General features: G+C 37.0%; 1 protein-coding gene across 12 annotated transcripts in view; it reads right to left on the bottom strand.

Moving 5' to 3' along the window:
• Positions 1-26,250, bottom strand: part of PLCZ1 (phospholipase C zeta 1) — a 154,458-nt gene that overhangs the window by 120,524 nt on the left and 7,684 nt on the right. For 5 of the 12 annotated variants that reach the window (XR_009265877.1, XM_058743532.1, XM_058743530.1 and 2 more), the window contains exons 4-9: positions 20,269-20,500; positions 19,035-19,236; positions 14,509-14,653; positions 5,050-5,199; positions 2,266-2,487; positions 870-1,017 (exon numbers count right to left, since the gene is read on the bottom strand). Coding sequence is in view for 11 of the 12 variants with exons in the window: in XM_058743532.1 (XP_058599515.1) it covers positions 870-1,017; positions 2,266-2,487; positions 5,050-5,199; positions 14,509-14,653; positions 19,035-19,236; positions 20,269-20,500 (1,099 nt within the window). In the remaining variant the exon portion in view is untranslated. Of the gene's footprint in view, positions 1-869; positions 1,018-2,265; positions 2,488-5,049; positions 5,200-14,504; positions 14,654-19,034; positions 19,237-20,268; positions 20,525-21,023; positions 22,220-26,250 lie in introns of those variants that run through there. The other 7 variants (XM_058743537.1, XM_058743538.1, XM_058743541.1 and 4 more) reach the window with 6 other exon arrangements.

The raw sequence follows: 26,250 nt of genomic DNA, 5'->3' as shown, positions 1-26,250 counted from the left end.
CACGAGCTGAGCTGAAGTCAGAAGCTTCACCTACTGAGCCACCCAGGGGCCCTGTCCATCCCTTTTTTAGCTGAGGTTATTCCCCAACCATACAAGTCTAACAAAAGGGTAAGTAAGATCTGCTTCCCATCCTCTTTCCAAGACCTTGCATCTTGGCTCTAGCAAGCAGAATCCTCCAACTCAGGTTACGAGTCAGAAGACAGTAAAAAGAAGCCATGCAGACCAGCGGCACCACTGCAGACGTGCCAGGACAGTACACACTCTGTATAGCCGTCTGGTAGCCTGCCCTGGATGCACGTCCTCGCTCTCCTTCACCTGGGACATACAGGTTCTAGGTTCATTTCATTGTCTATCTTAGGTGCCTGCTGAGTCTACACAGTTCACTGTGGCTCCATGCTCTCTACCATGAGCCTTCCTCATGTCCCTACAGGAAGTCTCACCTTTGCACTGCTATCAAAGACATCCTTCAAAAACACATAGGGGATGGTGTGACTCCTAAGACTTCAATCTTCTCCTGCTTGCCTTTGATTCTAAGACAAAGTTCACTTCCTTGTAATTTGGTTCTGCCTACCTCTTCAACATTGTCACTCACGGCTTTGCTCCACTAACTGCTCACCAGAGCTCTCCCTACAAAAATGTCCATGCTGGACATTGCCAAACAAAATTTCATGACTTAAAAAAAATTAAACAAATTCTGTGAAATAAAGCTTCATGTGACCTGAGGCAGATAGCCTCTTTTTAAATTGCATTAAATATGTTGAAAGCTTATGAGAATACCGTTTTTATAAATGTCATTGACCAATCTTGACATTTAGGCAGTGAATAAAAGTTGTTTAAACACTTCATCTGTTTGAATCATAAGAATTTACCTCTCAGCTTTAAAAGTTTTCGGGCTTCTGTCTCCCCAATAGAATTACTTTCGTTAAATTGCTGATACAGTCTTGAATGCTGAAAGCTTCTGAACTTCTCAGCTTTGGTATAAATGACAAGATCAGATAGGGCCAGAGCCACCTTTACCTTTGTGGTATAAAAATAAAATGCAGCAATTTCATATTTTTGTACGAATCATTTGAAAAATACCTTTTCCAATAAAGAAAATATGCTTTCAGATCAATTATTTCAGTCTTTTCATAATAATATCTCCTCAAAAACCATTTGGATTGCATCAATGTGATTATTTTTCATGATGATAGTATTTAATGTTAACATGAGACAGCCTATAATCTAAAATCTCAACTAACGTAGTAAATATTGAAGATAACAATGATCACTATTTCTTTTTTCCCAAAGATCTGCTTATGAATTTGACAACTTTAGGGTATTTATTCATGAGTAAGTGTATTTCCAGTGTGATCTAACACTTGGGAATAACTTCTGTTGTATAATATACAGCTGCTCTTTGACAGCCCAGCATCTATCTCCTCTGCACATCTGTTAGCCCCTTCCCAAGTTTTGTTTTGGGAAAACATTCCTTGCTCAAGCTCAATCCACGTGCTTAAGTATTGACAATATGGCTTGGACCTGACTAATCACAGCTTTGCATTCCCCCACAATAGCACCTGACTCAGGGATGTGCACATCGTTGGATCATAGCCAATGCACAAAAAAATGTGCTTGGTCATCTGAGAGATAAATAGGTCTTCCATTGGATTTGAGCCTGAAAGCATATAAAGCTAGAGCTTTGTAAAGTCTTGCACCAATGTAGAGAAATAGGTCCAAAGTTGGAAAAAAGTCCATTCTGTGGACTTAAGTTGAGACACTATACCATGTCATTCCTAAAATTCAAAGACTTTTCCTGCACTTTTCTTGATGTGGGCCAATTAATTAATTCACGTTTTACTTAAACCAGCTGAGTTAGTTTTAGGTCACTTGCAACTCAAGATAACTTCTTTTGTCATGTTAATTTGCATATTTATAAGACTGTATATTATTACAGTGGTTTTCTTGACTCTGACAGTATAGTCTCCTTGAGGGCAGAAATATTGGGTTGTTTGCATTCTGTACAGTGCACAATGCCTCCTACCTAAAAATGCATAATATTTGGCCATAGAACAAATTAAAAACAGCTAATGCAGGAAAAGAGATAACTTTAAAATTTTCTTTTCCGATGATAATTTTTTTCAAACAAGTTTTAAATGAGAGACTAGAATTTTTATAAAGAAGAAAAAGATTTTTACCTCTAAAATTTTTTTTTAATTCTCCACCAATAAGAAAATAAGACAACTTTTCCATCACTTGTAAGATTTTCACAAAGTGTCATCTTACCTTCCTTTTCTTGAAAAGTGGTAATCCAGCTACGCTTATTATCTCATCTTCCTTTCCTGGATTGTCTTCTGATCCAATCAATGTTTCTGATCCTTTGATTTCATCTTGATATATCTCTTCAAATTCCTCTACCTGACCATGCTTATTAGAACCTTTCCTTTCATGGGTTTCCCTTAAGGTTCCTATTTTCTTGTTCCTAACTAATACTTTGAATTTTAATACCTACAGAAACGATTTGAAAGAGAGATACGATTACACATTTACAGGGAAGTTTGTATTTTAACAGTCATTGAAAAGTCTCTCACCATGTTTCAATTAGCCCACAGTAATAAAATACATAAGAACTCCATCTTTATCCATACCCCTATAGAAATACCCTGATAAAAACCAGTGATATTATAGTATTGACCCAAATTGACCCCAAAATAAGCCTGCAATGACTTGGGACTTACTGTAGCTCCATTTCTTTTATATATTCCACAAATTGCTACTCTTTTTAAAAACTGACACACATGAAAATTGTATGTTTCTACACATATCACATATATTTATATGTAATTTATATATATTATATTTATGTCTAATATTTTATATGTTATGTTTATATATATGTTAAAATACTTGCAATGCTACAAAAGTTAGAATGTTACAACTTCTGGTAGTAAATGCTTCCGATCATTACTCTGTTATCCAATATTAAAAAGTATTAAATGAGATCAGGTATTCAGAAATGTCTATTGTAATGTTTGACACCTAAAATAGACTAAATTTAAGGTAAATATTTGTAAATCTTCTTCATATTTCAACTGTATTTCCCCACATGCATCATCAACTTAATATTTCCATCAAAACTAGGAGCATAGCAAAATTCCCCATCAGGGTCCCTCATTCTAAATCCTAAGACTTCCAATTCCTTTCTTTCCCTTAGTTATTCCTACCCTTTTCAGCCACTAATTAACTCATCAACATACTTATCAAATGTCTGCTATGTTTTATATATAATGCTGCAGGAATCTGGGGTATGAAGTAAAGTTCTTTTCTTCAAGGAGCTTTAATTTGTCCCTTCCCTTTGTTATCCTCAGGTACCCACTCAAATTATTTCCATCATCTTGGGCCTTCTCTCTATTACAATGGTCCTTACATTACTCTCTAATGTGGAGTTTACCAAAGTGCACTATGCAATCGCATGCATCAAAAGCATCACCCTGGAGTGCTTGTTAAGGGAACAGATTCCTGGGATCTACTGCAAAATTAGAGAATGAGAATATTGCGTTGTGGGAATAGAATTATGCCTTTTTAACAAGTCTCCAGGCAATTCTTTTGTACACCAATGACTGAGTGAGGTATGAGAAAATTACCATTATGTCTAATTCCTCATTTACCCTTTGGAAAGCATCTCTTTACTTCAGCATAGGAGCAAAAACATTAACGAAAACTACATATGTGGATGCTAAGAAGTTGATTTATAAATAATAGGATAAGGGATTCCATTTCTAGAAATTTAAAAATTGTTACAGTTTCCTGAATTAGACCATTAGATTAAACCTTAGATTACATCTTTATTAGATTAAATCTTTGATAATATATGTCCACACTTTGCACAAGGTCTTTAATATCTCTTTCTTGTCAGAATTGAACACATGTAATCTGTGAACATTCTATGGAGTGAAAGAGTCAGTGTTTCCATCTGTTCAATTGTTTCTGTCCATCTCATTCTTATCATGAGTCCTATACTTCTAATCACCAGTGTTACAACACTTTCATCTTTAAATTTTCTACTCATATAAATAAAATAAGGAAAAATATTTTTAAAAATTCAAATATGACACAAATACTGTTCTACATCTAAAATGACGACACGTCAAAACTAAATTATTGTTAGGCAATACTATCATGTAAAAGAAAAAATGTTTATCACCCGATGACATTTGAGGTGAGGAGAGTAGGCTGGCAGAGGAAACTAAAAACAACTGGTCAGAGAAAAATGACGAAAACCTAAAATACGTGGCATTATGGAAGAAAGTGTTTCAAGGAAAGGAAGAAGGCTTCCCATGATTGAATGTCACGAAGGAAACAAGGCAGATGGTGACTGCAAGAGCTCTGTTAGAATTTGCCAGTAGGAAAGTCTCTGAGGACAATGAGATACTTACTGAGGTGCAGGTGGAAGAGGAAGCTGGGTTGTGAGGAGATGAGAAAGTGGAAATTTGGGTTGAGACAAATAATAAAGAGATAGCTGAAGAGAGATCAAAACCATGAGGCTAGAATGGGGTTGTTTTTTTAAACCAAGGACTTGAGTATGCTTAACTGAAAATGGAAAGGGGCCCATAAGAGACAGGGAAACTGAAAAAAGCAGATTAAAAAACAAAACAAAACAAAACAAAACAAAACAAAACAAAACAAAACCTCCCATCCAGATGCTAAGGAATTAGACACAAGCTCTATTTACAACCTAGATTTTTGCCCCATTCTGAGCCTTTGCCTATAAAACCAACCAAATCCCTGTGGCCCAATATTAACTGACTTGAAACTTTGGACTCATGGGGCTAGGACACACAATAAAAATGTGAGTTTTTATGTTTATCTCCATATATTCTCTTTCTCAAAATATATTTACCTAAATGCTCACAGGAACATTTCCCAGGCAAAACATTGCAAAGACACACCCCTATAATGGCTCAAGGCTAAGAATTTTCATTGATCTCTAACCCAGTTTTATGGATCAACAATCATAGTGACATGCTTTTTCTTTTTTGATTAACCTGAGCTTCTCAGACAAAATGTTACCTCTGGTGAAGGTAGTTTGTCTGGAAAATCATCAAGCATATCAGAAAGCAAGGCATCTCCAAAAACAGACTGCAGAGTGTCTGCCATCACTTCTTGTTGGGAAGGGGAGCAGTGATTTTCTAAAGAGAGCACCACTGGGTAGTCAGATGTCTAAAAAATTAACCATTACTATGGTTACTGATCAGAACTCCTCAATGATTGTAATGCAATTAACAGAAGCAATTAATCTATCTTAAAACTTACATTCAACGTTCTGTACCTTTGCAAAATAAGTATTCTTTAAACTGAAAGTACTTTTGAGTTTGACATAACAGGGAACATTAAATCTGTATAAAAAGGAAGAATTGTTACTGTTTATAGTAGAAATATAGGCAACAACGGAAGCATCCAACAGTGGGTACTTGTTTAAATAAATTATGCCACATCTCCTTAAAGGAATGATACAAACCTGGTAAGAAGGAGGTAGTGCTATATATACTGCTATAGGAAGTTATCTATAATATAGTCTTATGAGGAAAAATACAAGTTGCTGAAGAGTAAAATTCTACACGTTAATATTTGAAACATATATATGTTTGCTTATCATATATATATTTATTTTGATATTTTTTAATTCTAATTTTTTTAATGTTTTTATTTCTTTTTGAAGGAGAGAGAGAGAGACAGAGCATGAGCAGGGGAGGAGCAGAGAAAGAGGGAGACACAGAATTGGAAGCAGGCTCCAGGCTCTAAGCTGTCAGCACAGAGCCTGATGCGGGGCTCAAACCCACAAACTGGGAGATCATGACCTGAGCCGAAGTCTCAGAGCCAGACACACAACTGACTGAGTCACCCAGGCACCCCTCGATATTTTTAAATGTGAAGGGAAAAGTTTAACACCAGTAAGTAGAGAAAACTTAATTTTCTACTTTTTTAGTTTTAAATTCTACAATCAAAACTCATTGCTTTATAATTAGAAACAAAGATAAGGATATAATAATAAAGAGAATCTATTAAATAAAGATTACTTTACAAAGAGAATTTTCAGCCTATATAATTACTAGGGCACAAATTTACCAATTTGTAAACAAGCCAAGGACTTGCAAGGTCCTTGCATTATCACAGAGTTTTGAATAGGACATTATGCTTGTTTAATGTCTGAGTATATTAGTAGCTTGTGGCTACTATAGCAATTTACCAAAAACTTGGTTGCCTGAAACAATGGAAATTTAGTCTTTCACAATTCTTAGGGCCACAATTTTAAAATCTGTTTCACCAGCTAAAATCAAGGCGGGAGAAGGCTCTAAGGGAGATCTATTCCTTGCCTTTTACAGCTTCTGGTGGTTGGTGGTTCTATTCCTTGACTGTGGCCATATCACTCCCATCTCTGCCCCTCATCTTCATATCATCTCCTCCTCTGTATGGTATTAGAGCCTACCCAGCTCAACCAGGATAATCTCCTCATCTCTAGGTCCTTGATTTCATCAAATTTGCAAAGACTCTTTTTCCAAATAAAATAACATTTACAGGATCCAGGAATTAGAACTTTTGTGGGCACTTATTCAACCTACTATCATAACCTCATACCTATTCCCATATACACTGACTCTATCTAACATCAAGAGAACAGTGTAAAAAATTTTCCCAAATAGAAAAAGTGATTTTAAAACTAGGCTAAGTGATGTCCTAGCAGAGAGGTTTTTCAATTAGCCCTGACTGCACTAACTGGGGAGAGTTGATCTTTATTGGGGGGGGGGGGGGGGGGGTCTTCTGTAGTCCTTGGCTCCACCTTCAGGAAAGGCCCTCTTGTTTTTTATCCTTGGCCACATTTTTTCTTTTTTTATTTTTTTAAGTTTATTTATTTATTTTGACAAAGCAGAGGAGGGGGGAGAGAAAGAAAGAGAGAGAGAGAGAGAGAGAGAGAGAGAGAGAATCTCAAGCAGGCTCCACAGTGTCAGCATAGAGTCCGATGCAGAGCTTGAACTCACAAACCATGAGATCATGACCTGAGCTGAAACCAAGAGTCAGACGTTAACCAATTGAGCCACCCAGGTGGCCCATATCCTTGGCCACATCTAAAGTAGGTGTTGAGGAATTTGCTTTCCTTAATGTCAGGCAACTTTTGCAGCTCACTTCTTGACCAAGAGTTGTTTTAAGGCTCACCTAAGAGTCAGAGTTGTGTTTTATTTTGTTCTGTTGTATTGTGTTGTGTTTTTGGCAATGTAATTCCCTTAAAAATTTAGACTTCTTATATGCTTGCTTCTAGTAAGTTACAGGTGCCAGCAACTGTACCCGAAGTTCTTACCTCATCATAATTATCAAATCTATTTTATCTTACTGCTCTCTCTTCCCCAAATTAATGGTGACTATCTCAAGTAGAAAATTGAAGCTTCATTCTAACCTTTGCTGCAAAAATGAGTCACCCTGTTCAACTGAGAAGTCTCACTGAGTGTGACTCAAAGCCTTTTTTTTTTTCATTCCATCTTTTTCTCTTCGAGTCTTAAAAACCGTAGGGGTTTCCATCCTTGTGAGGCCTTTGAATTTTAAGATTGCCTCTATTTCCTCAGTTACCCACCCTGAATGAAGTGAGAGGGTCTGCTATGCAAATATTTGGGAAGAGTATTTCAGATAAAGGGAATAGGAGTTGCAAGGGCCCTGAGATGTGTCTGGAGAAGAGTAAGGAAGCTAGCATGGCCATGTGCATAATGGAGAGACGAGTAGAAGTTGGAGGTAAGAGAAAACAGGTTAAACATGGCTTTTAGTTTGTATTTTGAGTGGGACTGAAGGTTTTGAGAAGCGGAATGACATTATTTGACTTACCAAAAAGTCACTCTGACTGAAACATTAAGATGAAACTGCAGGGGGACAGGGAAAAAAGCAGGAACATTGGATAAGAAGCCACTGCAATAATCCAAGTGAGAGGCGATGTCCGTTATTCAGCACAGTGACAGTGAGAATGGAGAGGAGGGGTTAAACTCAGTGTATATTTTGAATATAGACCCAAGAGGATTTGCTAAAGAACTTATTTAAGGATTGGAGAGAAATGAGGGGAGGAGGGTTAAAGTTGACAACAACAATTTAGGCTTGAACTCAGGAGTTAGCAGTAACTGAGATGGGGAAGACAATGGGAGGAAGAGGAAGATCTGGGGTCAGTTCTAAAAATGTTCTGTTAAATGTGCAAGTGGAGATGTCAAACATGTACATGTCTATATTGTATGGAGTTCAAGGGAGAAATTGGGGTAGAGGTATAAATTTAGAAATCATCAGAGAATTTAGAAATCATAAGAGAATCAATGCCATATATCTATGTTTTATACTAAAAATAGAAATGTTCCATATTTTGTATGAATACTTTGCACATTTTTAGTATTTTGCAGTCTCAAATAATAAGGCAGTTGATTTAAATTTGTGATTTTTAAGTTATGTTTATATTTATAGATAATGTATTGACCTACTGAGGAGAACTTTAGGTTTATCAGATTCTAAGTTTTAATTTCTTAGATATGTACTGTTTAAGTACTCAGTAAGATTTTGTTAAATCTCTTCAATGGCACAGCAATTGAAGTACTTAAGAAAGAAACAAATATTCTAACTTTATAAAAATAATTTAGCTGGAAGATGGCGGCGTAGGAGGACGCTGGGCTCACCGCGCATCCTGCTCATCACTTAGATTCCACCTACACCTGCCTAAAGAACCCAGAAAACCGCCAGAGGATTAGCAGAATGGAGTCTCCGGAGCCAAGCGCAGACGAGAGGCCCACGGAAGAGGGTAGGAAGGGCGGCGAGGCGGTGCGCGCTCCACGGACTGGCGGGAGGGAGCCAGGGCGGAGGGGCGGCTCGCCGGCCAAGCAGAGCCCCCGAGTCGGGCTGGCAAAAGCGGAGGGGCCGGACGGACTGTGTTCCGACAGCAAGCGCGACTTAGCGTCTGGGAGGTCAGAAGTTAACAGCTCTGCTCAGAAAGCGGGAAGGCTGGAGGACAAAGGGAGGGAGAGCTGCTGAGCCCCCGGACGGCAGAGCTCAGCTTGGCGGGGAACAAAGGCGCTCGCCAGCGCCATCTCCCCCGCCCATCCCCCAGCCAAAATCCCAAAGAGAACCAGTTCCTGCCAGGGAACTTGCTCGCTCGCGCAAACACCCAACTCTGTGCTTCTGCGGAGCCAAACCTCCGGCAGCGGATCTGACTCTCTCCCGCTGCCACAGGGCCCCTCCTGAAGTGGATCACCTAAGGAGAAGCGAGCTAAGCCTGCCCCTCCCGCCCCCGTGCACCTTGCCTACCCACCCCAGCTAATACGCCAGCTCCCCAGCACCACAAGCCTGGCAGTGTGCAAGTAGACCAGACGGGCCACACCACCCCACAGGGAATCCCGCCCCTAGGAGAGGGGAAGAGAAGGCACACACCAGTCTGACTGTGGCCCCAGCGGTGGGCTGGGGGCAGACATCAGGTCGGACTGCGGCCCCGCCCACCAACTCCAGTTATACACCACAGCACGGGGGAAGTGCCCTGCGGGTCCTCACCACTCCAGGGACTGTCCAAAATGACCAAACGGAAGAATTCCCCTCAGAAGAATCTCCAGGAAATAACAACAGCTAATGAACTGATCAAAAAGGATTTAAATAATATAACAGAAAGTGAATTTAGAATAATAGTCATAAAATTAATCGCTGGGCTTGAAAACAGTATACAGGACAGCAGAGAATCTCTTGCCACAGAGATCAAGGGACTAAGGAACAGTCACGAGGAGCTGAAAAACGCTTTAAATGAAATGCAAAACAAAATGGAAACCACGACGGCTCGGATTGAAGAGGCAGAGGAGAGAATAGGTGAACTAGAAGATAAAGTTATGGAGAAAGAGGAAGCTGAAAGAAAGAGAGATAAAAAAATTCAGGAGTATGAGGGGAAAATTAGAGAACTAAGTGATACACTAAAAAGAAATAATATACGCATAATTGGTATTCCAGAGGAGGAAGAGAGAGGGAAAGGTGCTGAAGGGGTACTTGAAGAAATTATAGCTGAGAACTTCCCTGAACTGGGGAAGGAAAAAGGCATTGAAATCCAAGAGGCACAGAGAACTCCCTTCAGACGTAACTTGAATCGATCTTCTGCACGACATATCATAGTGAAACTGGCAAAATACAAGGATAAAGAGAAAATTCTGAAAGCAGCAAGGGATAAACATGCCCTCACATATAAAGGGAGACCTATAAGACTCGTGACTGATCTCTCCTTGGCAGGCCAGAAAGGCTTGGCACGATATCTTCAGTGTGCTAAACAGAAAAAATATGCAGCCGAGAATCCTTTATCCAGCAAGTCTGTCATTTAGAATAGAAGGAGAGATAAAGGTCTTCCCAAACAAACAAAAACTGAAGGAATTTGTCACCACGAAACCAGCCCTACAAGAGATCCTAAGGGGGATCCTGTGAGACAAAGTACCAGAGACATCACTACAAGCATAAAACATACAGACATCACAATGACTCTAAACCCGTATCTTTCTATAATAACACTGAATGTAAATGGATTAAATGCGCCAACCAAAAGACATAGGGTATCAGAATGGATAAAAAAACAAGACCCATCTATTTGCTGTCTACAAGAGACTCATTTTAGATCTGAGGACACCTTTAGATTGAGAGTGAGGGGATGGAGAACTATTTATCATGCTACTGGAAGCCAAAAGAAAGCTGGAGTAGCCATACTTATATCAGACAAACTAGACTTTAAATTAAAGGCTGTAACAAGAGATGAAGAAGGGCATTATATAATAATTACAGGGTCTATCCATCAGGAAGAGCTAACAATTATAAATGTCTATGCGCCAAATACCGGAGCCCCCAGATATATAAAACAGTTACTCATAAACATAAGCAACCTTATTGATAAGAATGTGGTCATTGCAGGGGACTTTAACACCCCACTTACAGAAATGGATAGATCATCTAGACACACAGTCAATAAAGAAACAAGGGCCCTGAATGATACATTGGATCAGATGGACTTGACAGATATATTTAGAACTCTGCATCCCAAAGCAACAGAATATACTTTCTTCTCGAGTGCACATGGAACATTCTCCAAGATAGATCATATACTGGGTCACAAAACAGCCCTTCATAAGTTTACAAGAATTGAAATTATACCATGCATACTTTCAGACCACAATGCTATGAAGCTTGAAATCAACCACAGGAAAAAGTCTGGAAAACCTCCAAAAGCATGGAGGTTAAAGAACACCCTACTAACGAATGAGTGGGTCAACCAGGCAATTAGAGAAGAAATTAAAAAATATATGGAAACAAACGAAAATGAAAATACAACAATCCAAACGCTTTGGGACGCAGCGAAGGCAGTCCTGAGAGGAAAATACATTGCAATCCAGGCCTATCTCAAGAAACAAGAAAAATCCCAAATACAAAATCTAACAGCACACCTAAAGGAAATAGAGGCAGAACAGCAAAGGCAGCCTAAACCCAGCAGAAGAAGAGAAATCATAAAGATCAGAGCAGAAATAAACAATATAGAATCTAAAAAAACTGTAGAGCAGATCAACGAAACCAAGAGTTGGTTTTTTGAAAAAATAAACAAAATTGACAAACCTCTAGCCAGGCTTCTCAAAAAGAAAAGGGAGATGACCCAAATAGATAAAATCATGAATGAAAATGGAATTATTACAACCAATCCCTCAGAGATACAAACAATTATCAGGGAATACTATGAAAAATTATATGCCAACAAATTGGACAACCTGGAAGAAATGGACAAATTCCTAAACACCCACACTCTTCCAAAACTCAATCAGGAGGAAATAGAAAGCTTGAACAGACCCATAACCAGCGAAGAAATTGAATCGGTTATCAAAAATCTCCCAACAAATAAGAGTCCAGGACCAGATGGCTTCCCAGGGGAGTTCTACCAGACGTTTAAAGCAGAGATAATACCTATCCTTCTCAAGCTATTCCAAGAAATAGAAAGGGAAGGAAAACTTCCAGACTCATTCTATGAAGCCAGTATTACTTTGATTCCTAAACCAGACAGAGACCCAGTAAAAAAAGAGAACTACAGGCCAATATCCCTGATGAATATGGATGCAAAAATTCTCAATAAGATACTAGCAAATCGAATTCAACAGCATATAAAAAGAATTATTCACCATGATCAAGTGGGATTCATTCCTGGGATGCAGGGCTGGTTCAACATTCGCAAATCGATCAACGTGATACATCACATTAACAAAAAAAAAGAGAAGAACCATATGATCCTGTCAATCGATGCAGAAAAGGCCTTTGACAAAATCCAGCACCCTTTCTTAATAAAAACCCTTGAGAAAGTCGGGATAGAAGGAACATACTTAAAGATCATAAAAGCCATTTATGAAAAGCCCACAGCTAACATCATCCTCAATGGGGAAAAACTGAGAGCTTTTTCCCTGAGATCAGGAACACGACAGGGATGCCCACTCTCACCGCTGCTGTTTAATATAGTGCTGGAAGTTCTAGCATCAGCAATCAGACAACAAAAGGAAATCAAAGGCATCCAAATTGGCAAAGATGAAGTCAAGCTTTCGCTTTTTGCAGATGACATGATATTATACATGGAAAATCCGATAGACTCCACCAAAAGTCTGCTAGAACTGATACATGAATTCAGCAAAGTTGCCGGATACAAAATCAATGTACAGAAATCAGTTGCATTCTTATACACTAACAATGAAGCAACAGAAAGACAAATAAAGAAACTGATCCCATTCACAATTGCACCAAGAAGCATAAAATACCTAGGAATAAATCTAACCAAAGATGTAAAAGATCTGTATGCTGAAAACTATAGAAAGCTTATGCAGGTAATTGAAGAAGATATAAAGAAATGGAAAGACATTCCCTGCTCATGGATTGGAAGAATAAATATTGTCAAAATGTCAATACTACCCAAAGCTATCTACACATTCAATGCAATCCCAATCAAAATTGCACCAGCATTCTTCTCGAAACTAGAACAAGCAATCCTAAAATTCATATGGAACCACAAAAGGCCCCGAATAGCCAAAGTAATTTTGAAGAAGAAGACCAAAGCAGGAGGCATCACAATCCCAGACTTTAGCCTCTACTACAAAGCTGTCATCATCAAGACAGCATGGTATTGGCATAAAAACAGACACATAGACCAATGGAATCGAATAGAAACCCCAGAACTAGACCCACAAACGTATGGCCAACTCATTTTTGACAAAGCAGGAAAGAACATCCAATGGAAAAAAGACAGTCTCTTTAACAAATGGTGCTGGGAGAACTGGACAGCAACATGCAGAAGGTTGAAACTAGACCACTTTCTCACACCATTCACAAAAATAAACTCAAAATGGATAAAGGACCTGAATGTGAGACAGGAAACCATCAAAACCTTAGAGGAGAAAGCAGGAAAAGACCTCTCTGACCTCAGCCGTAGCAATCTCTTACTCGGCACATCCCCAAAGGCAAGGGAATTAAAAGCAAAAGTGAATTACTGGGACCTTATGAAGATAAAAAGCTTCTGCACAGCAAAGGAAACAACCAACAAAACTAAAAGGCAACCAACGGAATGGGAAAAGATATTTGCAAATGACACATCGGACAAAGGGCTAGTATCCAAATCTATAAAGAGCTCATCAAACTCCACACCCGAAAAACAAATAACCCAGTGAAGAAATGGGCAGAAAACATGAATAGACACTTCTCTAAAGAACTAGATCTTTGAATCCATAACTTTAATAAATCCAACAATAATATTAAAACCCCAAATAAACTTCTAAGCATACTTTGCTTGGGGTCCCTGGGTGGCTCAGTCGGTTAAGTGTCCAACTTCAGCTCAGGTCATGATCTCATGGTTTAGGGGATCAAGCCCCAAATCGGGCTCTCTGCTGTCAGCACATAGCCCCCTTCAGATCCTCTGTCTCTCTCTCTCTCTCTGCCTCTCCCTTGCTTGTGTGCATGCTCTCTCTCTCTCTCAAAAAAATAAGCTTTAAAAAAAAACATTCTTTGCTGTATGAATAGCTGCCATCATAGTCATAAAAAATGTCAACAATCTGTATAACACATTTTTGACACATTTTATCTCATGTATTGAAAGTAAGGTAATTGAATATTGGTAAAATATTTACTATTATATAGACCAGTATTTCTCAAACATTTTTTGCCTGTAACTCAATTCATGGTAAGAAATATATTTTACATTGTGACACAATACACACACACACACACACTATATATATATATATATATATATATATATATATATATATATATGTAATTAAACAAAAAATTTCCTGAAACATGCATCTTACTACCTGAGATTAACTTCAATAAATCTACCTTTAACTATATACTACAAAAATCATAACACACAATTTGAAATATCACTGATCTAAACTAAGGCCAAGCATTATAGGATTTTGAAGCAAGTAAATTATATCGTGTTTAAATAACTATAATTTAACAAAGATACGCACGTACTAAGAATGCATATTTGTGTATTGCTTGGATAACTGTTTTAAACAAAAGCTTGCTGGTGAGTGTATAACCATGGTATACAACAGGTTCATTTTGTGATCCATCCCAGCAGTCAATTTCCAGACAACGGCATCCTTTCACAAGGGCACTAACAAAATTTAAACAAAATAAATGGTCAATTCTGGATCATTAAAAATATATACCACAGTATGAAAAATCACAAAGACTATTTGTGATTTTGCAATAAGTGCAGAACTGAATCCATAACAAAGACAAGTTGTTGTGTTAAACTGAACACACTTTTCTTATTTTCTGTGAGCACAGCCTGAGGTGGAAGCGATATGTACCAACCCCAGTTCCAGCACCATCAGGATGGTGCGACGTGTAGTGCTGTTGACTCTGAATCCTGCAATTTCTCCCTATTCCTTACACTTTAATTTCTACAAGGGCAGGAACTAAAATTTCAGTCTCAAAAAAAATGTTTGTTATATATAGTTCACTATCGATAAACATTTATTGTGTTTTTAGTAAGAAAAAAATGGGAATTATAGGGATGTAAGAAGAAACCTGGAAGGCAGACAGAGTGATCTCCTAAAATGCAATCTTGGAAGAGAGATTGAATGAAAAGAAGGCTGACCTGAGACCCAGGATCTTAGAATAGATAGCCATGGGTCAGGGAGTAGATCAAAGAAGTCCCCTGCCATACATGGAGATATTTTTCTCATAGAAAACCAAGTTAACACTTGTTTTCCAAGAAGAATATTGGGTTATCCCCCTGTCTCTTGTCCAGTGGTCTTCAGTAAGGACAATTTTGCCTCCTAGGAGACATTTGGCAATGTCTGGAGACACTTTTGGGCCACAACTTGGAATGGAAAGGAGATTTGCAACTGACATCTAGTGGGTAGAAGCCAGGGTTACTGCTAAACATTTTACCATGCACAGAAACAGCCCCCACAGCAAAGAATGATCTGACCTCAAATATGAAGACCTGAAAAACCCTGACCTCAGCCATAACAGAAGGGAGTGTGGTCCCAGCACCAAGTACTTGATACAGAATCAACAGTTCTTACAAACAGAAATATAGAGTATCAGAGACCATATGAGAAAATAGACCTTTTCAATTTAATACTTCTTTGGGGGGTCAAATTTAGTCTATTTTCAAAGTAGATGACGTGAGAAATATTTATGTAGGAGTGTTAACTGAGAAAAACTAAAGCAATTATGACCCCAAAGTCCAGGTGTTGAATTAAAAACAGAGACCTTATGCTCCTCTAGACAAAAGATGGAGGTAATCTGAGGAAGCAGAGGATTAGAGGGGAAGAAAATTTGCAAATCTCGTCTATATTTTCTGAAACAATGGAAAATATAAAATTAAATAATTAATAAATTATTTCTTGAGGTTTGTTTTTTAAGACCACTTTGGTTTTACTTTTTAAGTGCACATGGCTTTATTCACATCTATAGTGATGCACTGTAATGTAAAATTTCAGAGTTTTGTTAGTCTGCTTGTCCTTGTGTTGGAGAAATGACCTAGAATGTTCTTCTAAGAAAATCGTGTTTACCTATAGATATTTCCATGGGTGAATAAGGTGACTGTCTAATTTTACATACAAGTCCTCATTTCGGCTGTATTTGTAGAATTCAAAATGAATGTGTTTCTCATCTTGTGGATTTACTTATGTATTTAGATTTTAAATTGGAGAAGAAGCAATATCTATTTGTAAACTCTATTAATTGCCATTTAAAAATGTTTGCATTATTTGGTTGATTGTCAAAGTAAATTGTCTTGCCCTTTTATCACTACAGCATATCAGTAGTCTGGGCTGCTACCAGAGAATAAACGCTCTGCTGGGAAAACAAAAAATTACCAAAAACAAAATTGTGAAAGAAAACTTTTCACGAAGGACAACCTAACACTGGTTCTTGCTACTTCTCTACATAACTTTAATTTTTTATCCTTAGATCAAGCCAAACTTTACCAAACTGCTTATTTCAAGTACATGGTTTGGTCCCCAGCAAAAATGATTTGAGTGGATTGCACTGTGTCAGGCCAACTCCTTTTATTCAGAGGCACAAAAAAGGAAGTTGTGTCTTCCCCAGTGGTGTTGTGGAAGCCACATTCTACTATTTCACACTGAGTGCCCTTTTTAGAAATGAATAATAGAAATTTTTCTGTCACTCAGTAAAAAATGTTCCATTTCAATAAGTTTAAGGGACTTTTCATGGATTATGCTATAAGGCAGTTAATGCTAGTTTTCCTTTTTTAGAGATGAAGAAGTTGAGACTCAAAGAGGTTGTATCTGTCATAATTAACAGAGGAGTGAAAGAGAGGAAAGATCAGCACCAGAAGCTTAACATTAATCAATAAACATTACATTATTACCACCTCTGATGAATAGAGAAATTTTGAAAAACTTGCATTCTAAGACTGTATCTTTCACAAGTGGGTAAACAAACAGAGGAAAAAATACAATTAAATTTAAATTTAAATGTTTAGTTGGGTGGAACATTTTCTTCATTCAAAAGTAAATAATTTTCTGCATTTCTAAATCAACGTGATTAAAATGCATATTTTCTGTTTTAAAAAATAAAGTAATTAAGTGTGAGTAGAAATTTCTGTAATGAAAGTATAGCTATGAATTCTTATAGATTTTTAAATGGATAATTTCTGAGCTTGTGGATTTATGTGTTTTCTTTTTTCAACTGGAGAAGCTATGTTTATTTGTAAGTTTGATATTATCATGGAATTATAAGATATCTTTTCTATCCATGTTTTCCTTAATTATGTCAACCAGTCACATAGCTTTGAATATCATCTATATGATGATGACTTCCAATTTTATTTTTCTAGTCTGGATATTTCTTCCAAGTCCCAGACACATATACTTAACTGACTGTCTGACCTAGCCACTTTTTCAAATGTTTCTTTCTTTCTTTCTATTTGAGAGAGAGGGAGAGATCATGAATGGGGGAGGCACAGAGAGAAAGGGAGAGAGAGAATTCCAAGCAGGCTCTACACTGCCAGCCCCAATGTGGGGCTTGAAATGGGGCTTGAACTCAGGAACCAGGAGATCATGACCTGAGCCAAAATCAAGAGTTGGAAGCTTAACCGACTGAGCCACCCAGGCACCCCCAAGCTAGCCAATTGATAATGAATTGGTATCTCAGCTGAATGTGGAAACTACTGCATTCTTGCTTTTGCCTCACACCCTACAACAGCTTCCTCATGCTTCACTGTCTCTGTCGATAGTATCGCCATGTGCTAAGTCATCAGGCCAAAATCTTGACTGTACTCTCTTTCCCTCACACCTCCCTTCAAATCACCTGATAAGTCTTCGTGGCTCTGCCTTCTTAAAATATTTCAAATTCAACCACTGATCTCAACACCTGCCTCATGAATTCATCTTCTAAATAACCATCACCACCTGCATCACTACAATATCTTCCCCAATCATCTTTTACCTCCACTTTTGCACCATCAGTCTTTCCTGCACAGTAAAAAGTAAATAAATTATGACATTGTTTTAAGGAAAACCTCTCCAATTGCTTCCCAATACCACTGGAATAAAATCCAGTCTCCCTTCCGTGGCCTCAAAGGCTCTCATAAACTAGTCCTGTCTACTTCCTCAAACTCATCTCTCTTCATTCTCCACTTATTTCCAGACACACTTGCTTTCTTTCATTTGAACATGCTAAGCACTTAACTATTTCTTCGATTTAGCATGCCCTTCCTACAAAGAATTTCTGAGGTTTCCTCTTTATCATCACTCAGACCAAACTATATCACCTCTTGAGAAGCCTTTCCTAACCCTTTAACTAAAGTAACACCCCCCCACCCTGTTATGTTACCCTAGTTCACTTTCTCTATATGACTATATATGTTTACCTGCTTATTATGTCTATTCTCATGAACACATGAGCATAGCAGCTCTGAAAATCTTGTTCACCAATGTATTCTCAGCTGGCTGACTAAATTGAAGACTGGTATTGACAGTGTGATACATTGTAGAATGCAAAATTAGAGGTGTATAATGAATTGCTTTTAAGTTATGTAAATCTATCATCTATCTATCTATCTATCTATCTATCTATCTATCTATCATCTATAAATGCCAAAGTATATAATTTATCTATTTATGTGTTGATTTCACTTAGAGCATTGTGTGTTGATGTCTGGGAATTAATTTTAACCACACTTTTGAAAATCTGAGCTGTCTTGGCTAAATAAGATAAGAAAATTCTTCTTCATATGATTTTCTATAAGAAATATCCAAATTATTCAGGAAACCTCAGGCCAATAACCAGGCAGAGGAGGTCAACAGACAGAATTAGAAGGAAAATGAATGATACTAAAACACAGAATAATTATATAGCCACCCAAAGGATGGCTCTCCAAGAGATGCACAAATCAAAATTTATTTTTCCTATGTTTTTGTACAACATGCAAGCCTACTTTCACTGTGAATTACCACTTATTGGAAATTCCAAGTGTTTTAAGATGTAATGGTTATAAAAATCAAAATAAATACCTTACATATCCCCAAAGGTCACTTGGTCCCAGTAACTGGTCAGATATCAAGTAGGTATTATGTGAACTTGAAATAAAATAATCATTTAGTGGTTGAGTCATATCTTGATAAACTCTTCCACAATCAGGTTTAAATATTAGACATTCAGATGAACCCATGTATCTTATAAAACCTTCAAATGACATCCGATGTGCTCTCTTAACTATAAAAAATAAAAAGATGCAGAAATAACGTTAACTGTATAAAAATTACATCTCACTTATTCAATAGTAAAGCATATTTCTAAAATATTTAAAATTAATAATGATACTATTTCTAATTTTACTGTAGAAACACATTTTTTTTCTAATGAGTACCCTTAGTTGTTCTATATCAACATTCAAGTAGAGAGTATATTATTTAATCTCTGATTTTTTAATATTTTAAAAATACATACAAGAAAATACATATATCATAGGCCAATAAAATTCCATAAGCTAAACATCTAGAAAACCAGCACCCAGCTCAAAGAACAAAACATTGCAGAACCCCAGAAGTCTGCCTCCTGCTAATTTTTTACTCTCTCCCCACTAACTCAAGTGTATTCAGTGGTCTGGCCACTGATCACCTAGATTAGTTTTCTCTGATACATTATTAGCTTAGATGGCCATTTAGTTTAGACCAGATGATTATATTCAAAAGTGAAGGAAGAGCAAACAAAATTTAATGTTTATGAAATGTTGTAGACAATTACGTGTATAGACAATGGAGAAAGTAGTAATTTTGTAATATTTTATTCATTTCCTAGAATAGTTTTCACATAGCTAATTTAATATTTCTATATATTTTCAATAATGTAATGTATGAAAGTAGAAAACTGCCTATTACTTGGTTTTCCTCTTATTAATGAAAGTGAACATGCTTTCTTTCATTACAGTACACATAACAGAATTTCATCCTGCTTTCCATGCCTAAGCTCATTTCTGAACACTTACGAGATATACTGAAGCAGTTAAAAAAAAAAAAAAGAAGAAGAAGAAGCTGGACAATGAGGTAGGAAAAAATGTAATTGTTTACACAATGTAGTTTCCTAAAAGATTTATACACAGTCTATAAAATATAGAAATAAAACTGCCAATATTTTATTTTATCCAGAACAAATTTGACCCATTCAAAAATTTGAATTCGAGAACTGTAATTCATAAAAAGTACATTGCATTTAAATATTTGATAAAACTTTGAAATGCAAGCATACCTTCTTCAATAGGCTCATATTTCTGAATGATCTCAAAAGCAACATTTTGACTCATGTCAAGTATATACTGTTCTTGTATCAAAAATTGGAGCAGGTTTTTTTCAACAAGAAATTTCTGGTTACCAGAATACGTGTTGAAAATCTCAACAATTTCTTCTCTGTGCGCAATAATTCGATAAATTGATCTAAATTCTTCTATGGTGATTCTTCCTTGCTTCAGCCTGTCATTATCCTACTAAAAAAAATGACTGGTGGGCTCACATGGTGAATATAAAAAACACAAAATAAATAAGTTAGAGTATTTGTATAATATATAAAACAACTAATATGTGAAGGAAGATGAATCTTACATTGGATTCACATCTCAAATAAAATCTATAAAACTGCATGAAATGACGCCAAAGTGAAAAATCACCACCTAAAACCCAGTGGCCACATTGGGAATGGAAAAAGGTGTGGGAAATCACCAGGATTCTAGGTTGTCTTTCAATTATACATTTCATTTTTCTCTTCCACTCTCCTTCAGTACCTTCTTAAAACCAGACAGTATGTAATCTCATGCCACAGGTATGTGTAAACATCAGAGTAAATCAGACATTCAAGGTCACTGTAAGCTACAGAAACTCCAATAGTGGTGGTAATACTACAGTAAATGCAGTAGTTATGTATCTTAAGGAAGTGGAAGGTACATAATCACTGAAGAATTGGGGGCAGGGACAAACAAGTTAGGTTCCAATAAGAAAGAGTGGATTCACCTGGCTCTTCTGGAAAATTCATGTTTGAACTTTATGAGACAAAGTGGGCTGGGTCCAGTTACTAAAAGTAACAGAAACACTGTGAGGTTTCTGAGTAGCAAAATGACTAGCAGAAGTAAAAGCTTAGAATGATTAGTTTGCATAACCAATTGGAAGACATAGAACTGTAAGATGGATCAGAGAAGATGCAATCCAGGCAGGAGGTGGTGAGTAGAAACAAAAGAACTGGTATCAGCAAAATTATGAACGGAGAAGTCAGAAGGACTCAACTTATTAAATTTTACCTGCATGAGAGAGAGAAGTCAGGAATGTCTAGAATCAGGGAGAGTTAGCATAAAAACTAGTAGAATCATTTACCAAAAAAAAAAAAAAAAAAATGGGGGGTATAGGAGGTATACCTTAGAAGGAAATTTAATTTCAAAAGAGGCTATTTATTGACATTCTTTCTCATTACATTGTAAACAGCTTGAGTACAAGGAACATGTGTTGAAGGGCCATTTTAATGTGGTGAAATCGGACAATTTGTAAGTAGAAGGAGCTAACATTACATTCCTAGCTCCAGAATAGATGGGAACTTGGGACATATAAATTAAACTCTCTGAGCTTCATAATCTTCATCTGCATAGTGGGGATAGCACTACCTATGTCATCAAACTGCTGTGAGGACTGGAGATACATTAAATGGTAGCTGCAAATATCAATGTATGGTTATATCTTATCAAGTTCTGCTTGCCTCACATCATCCAGCCTAGTGTTTCCTCTTTTGCACTTGTGCCTATAAAATGAATCCCCAGGGTACAACAGGGGGTAAACATGCTGGAAATGATCTATTCATTTCATCAGCAAAATTTCAGTAGTAGGCCAGTTTGATATGAGGGATCCAAGAGGCAGTCAGAGCTGGGAATCAAACAGGAAGAGCACCAGTTCAGTTCACAAAGGAACATTAATCCATGTGTACGAAGCAACTTGCAGAAGCAGGGACTGAAATAAAGCCCCAGGTGGGAATGAGACAGAGATAAGTTTGAGAGAAAGGCTGGGATCCATGGTTGTCAAATTGGGCCCAGAGCTCATTAAATAATAATAGCTCCTTAAAATTATGTAATCTTAGAGTAATTCATATTATCAATTTATCTTAGTTGACTAACAAGATTCGACTTATTATTTTTAAATTCTGGATTTTGAAGTCTACATAAGTCAATGTTATAGAATTAAATTTATTTTAGCCCCATCCCATTCATAATTTGTTATAAGATCTTTAACAAGCCCATAAAAACCAAAGTGTGCCCATAATTCCTGAAAATTTTGTTATATAAAATTGTATAAATTAAAAATTACAGTCCTATTAAATAGCAGTGTAAAATAAAATACATTATCCACTAAGTAATAACAGTTTTATTACTTTCGGGCAAGGTTTAAACTTGGCAATGTGACTTGTTCTGTTTTGTTTTTCCCAAAAGATCAAAGTTGTCATCTGATACTAGAAAGCATTAAAGGTGTAGAGTTCAAACAAAATTTCACAAATCCAAATAATTGCTGTAATTGATCCTACCCAAAGGAGTCAACCATCAAAAATTAATTAAATTGCCAAAAATTAAAAACCCCACACAACACGTGAAAATTGTATTCCTGAAGATGGGAAGTTTTAATTTTAGTAGAAAGAGAAGCAAATGGAAAGCAACAGAAGTCACTAATCATGGAGTCTGGGTAACAGCATTGGCAGCAGGAGAAGAGGGAAGAAGGGAAGTGATGAGCAAGAAAGATTCAAATCTGAGGACTGAGACACATAATAGTGGCTGAAGCAGATAGAATAACAATGTATTAATTTAATATCTCCCCTGTAGGAGGAAACTGGAGTTCAGAAATCATATGTCAATTGTCCCCAATCCCACAGAAAAGCAGCAGGAAGAAAGACATACATGTCAATCAATACACCACTGTGCATATTGACAGTATATAAGCAAAATTAAATTGTGTAAAATACAAATCCAATCCCTTCAACTACCTCTTAAATTGCTCAGTATTTCTTTTTTGTCTTCCAGACAAAATCCAAACTGCATTGTGTGGCATCCAAGGTCCTTTAAGATGTCACTAATGGCAACTGCTCTCATTCCTTTCTTCCTTGTACCTCATACTTTTGGCACTTTGAATTAGTTATAGCATAAATAACAAGATCTCTTGCTACTGAATAGGCTGTTTCTTCTGTCTGGAATACCCTTCTTTAACTTCCTAACCTACTAATTTTTACTCATTCTTTTTTTATTTTATTTATTTATTTATTTTTATTTTTACTGACTATTGAAAAAAGTCTTATTCTAGAAGTCTTCCCAAAGTCCCTGTCTTCTCCCCAGGCCACATTAGATATCCCCCTGCCTCTCAGTTTTTATGAGACTCTGCAACTTCTTCTATCATAGAGTTTATTACACTGGAGTGAAAGCCTTTTTTTTCTAAATCCCTTCTAGAATTGCCTTGGATAGGAAGTTTGCCATTTTTTTTCTTATACTCTTGGTACCTAAAAGAGTGCCTGGCTGGAGGTATTCAGAATATGATCTATCACCTAAACAATGTTGTAATTCTGGTGAAATATGTGCATCTAATTGGATAAAGGAGTTAATATATCCCTAAACCTAGGAAGAATAAGAAAAGATATTTTTAAATACACATCATAGAAAATATGCAAAATGCCAGGCTCCACTTCAGGGAATATTGTAGCTTTTAGAAATGTTACATATTAATCATTTATAAGTACAGCATAAAATAAGAGTAATGAAGCCAGTTTTGTTTAAAAAAATATTCATTAAGTGGTTTTTTTTTACAAGGCATTATAAAAAGAACTTTATCAAAAAACTCATTCAATGTTTATGTATAATTTAAAAACATATCTCATACCTTAAGATCATAAATGCCATGAAGATAGATATTTTATTCTTTTTATTCCAATGCCTAGTACTGGACCTACCCTAGCATAGGACATCAGTGACTGTATGTTTAAACGTATGGTTGAAAACATGAAGCTAAAAGAACATATTGAAATAATTCTATTGATATTTTGATAGTATACTTTCAGAGAACAGAATCAAAGCTTTTCATGTTGTTCCCGGTTTCCACTGCTTAGTTTGCTAGTAAAAAGATGAGATGTCGCTTAAAATAAACAACCATATAAGAAAGTTGATCTATCAAAATATAGAATTTACTTTTAAATTAAGATGAGGTGTTTTAAACTTGTCTGTAAAATTACACTAAAAACAAAGTATTCAAAATATATCATAGGATCTGACATATTAACTTATTTTTTTAATTTTGTTAAAGTTTATTTATTTATTTATTTATTTATTTATTTATTTAGAGAGCACATGTGAGCTGGGGAGGGGCAGAAAGAGAGGGAGAGAGAGAATCCCAAGCAGGCTCTGCACTGTCAGTGCAGAGCTCAATGTGGGGCTCAGTCTCACAAACTGTGAGATCATGACCTGAGCCAAAATCAAGTCAGACGCATAACCCACCAAGCCACTTAGGCACCCCTGACATACTACTTGAAACTGCTTAGCAACTTTGTCTTCTGTCTTCCCTTTCTTCCTAACTAAATATTTGAAGCAGAAATGAAATTAGGTAATAAGGATGTAAAGGCAACACCTTATCAGAGCCCTCTGGGCGTTCATATTCTAGAAAAGGAAAGCCGGTATGAAAGTGTTATAATAGAAACTTTATACACAACAGACAAAGAAAGTTCAGTGATTCTTCTTGGAGACAAAAAAGAGAGTCTTTATAGAAAAGGTGATCCTGGAGGGGCGCCTGGGTGGCGCAGTCGGTTAAGCGTCCGACTTCAGCCAGGTCACGATCTCGCGGTCCGTGAGTTCGAGCCCCGCGTCAGGCTCTGGGCTGACGGCTCGGAGCCTGGAGCCTGTTTCCGATTCTGTGTCTCCCTCTCTCTCTGCCCCTCCCCCGTTCATGCTCTGTCTGTCTCTGTCCCAAAAATAAATAAAAAACGTTGAAAAAAAATTTTAAAAAAAAAGAAAAGGTGATCCTGGAGATGAGCTTTCAATGACAAGGAAGATAGTTGCCTGAAAATGGGGAGAAGGGTTGTTCTAATTGTTGGGATCAGAGTAAAGAAACACGTAACAGTACAAAACAGGTTATTAGAGAGGATGTTAGTAAAGCTTCAGTGAGAGAGATAAAGGTGAAGTCAAAACTGTATCCAAGGGGCCCTTGGCCCTGAGGCCCTCAGACTTCATTCTCAACCAGTGAGCTGCTGATGAGCTTTAATGAGGTAAATCATATAGATTTTGTTTTAGAAAGATTACTATGGCAGCTATAAAGAGGGGAGATGCTAGGATTCAAAGCAAGGAACCAGTTCATAGGGCTATTCAAATTTTAATGGACATATAAGTCACCAAGGGACTTGTTAAAATGCACAGTCAGCTTCAGTACATCTGATGCTACATTTCTAACAAGCTCCCAAGGGATGCCAGAAATGCTAGTCTGAGGAGCACACCTTGAGTAGCAAATAGTTGGAGACCAATTGACTTTGTGTAGAAATAAAATACACCTTAAAAGATTTGAAAATTGGATGTGGAGGTAAGGTAAAAGGAAGAGTCCCGGAATCTCCCAGGTTTCTGGCTTGGATAACTGAAAGAATGGTGCTTCCATCACCAAGAAAAGAGAAGACGACAGTTTTGAAGGGAAAGATGATTACTTAAACATACTAAATTTGAAGTATCTTCATCTAAGCCAAGACAACTAGTAGACGATTGGGATGGGAAGTGGGGACTAATGTATTACTGGAAAAAAAATAAGGATTTTGCAGGCAGACAGATCCAGATATGAATCTCCACAGTAATATGATATAAACCACATCAACATTCCTCACCTCAATATCTTAATGTGTAAAAAGAGGCTAGTAACGACTTCCTCGGATGTTTGTTAAAATAGTGCATGCAAAAACCTAACACAGGGCCTAGAATATGGTAGGCAATGAACAAATAGTAGCGTGTATATGGTTTTGTGGTTCAGGATAGAAAATTTGTGCTTTGTTCCCGTTATAAAGTAGTAATGGAAGCCATTGAAAGTCAACAAGGTGGTGACATAGGAAAGTCCAGAACTCACCTCCTTCCAAAGACATACCAAATATACAGCTATATATGGGACAATTCCCTCTGAAAGATACCTGGAAACTAGCTGAGTGAACTAACTTGCCTATATATTGAGCAAATGAGAAAAAATTCTATATCAAAAT

This window comes from Neofelis nebulosa, chromosome 8 (genome assembly GCF_028018385.1).
Source record: "Neofelis nebulosa isolate mNeoNeb1 chromosome 8, mNeoNeb1.pri, whole genome shotgun sequence".
Taxonomy (NCBI): domain Eukaryota; kingdom Metazoa; phylum Chordata; class Mammalia; order Carnivora; family Felidae; genus Neofelis; species Neofelis nebulosa.
This window is presented reverse-complemented; position numbering and strand designations above follow the sequence as displayed.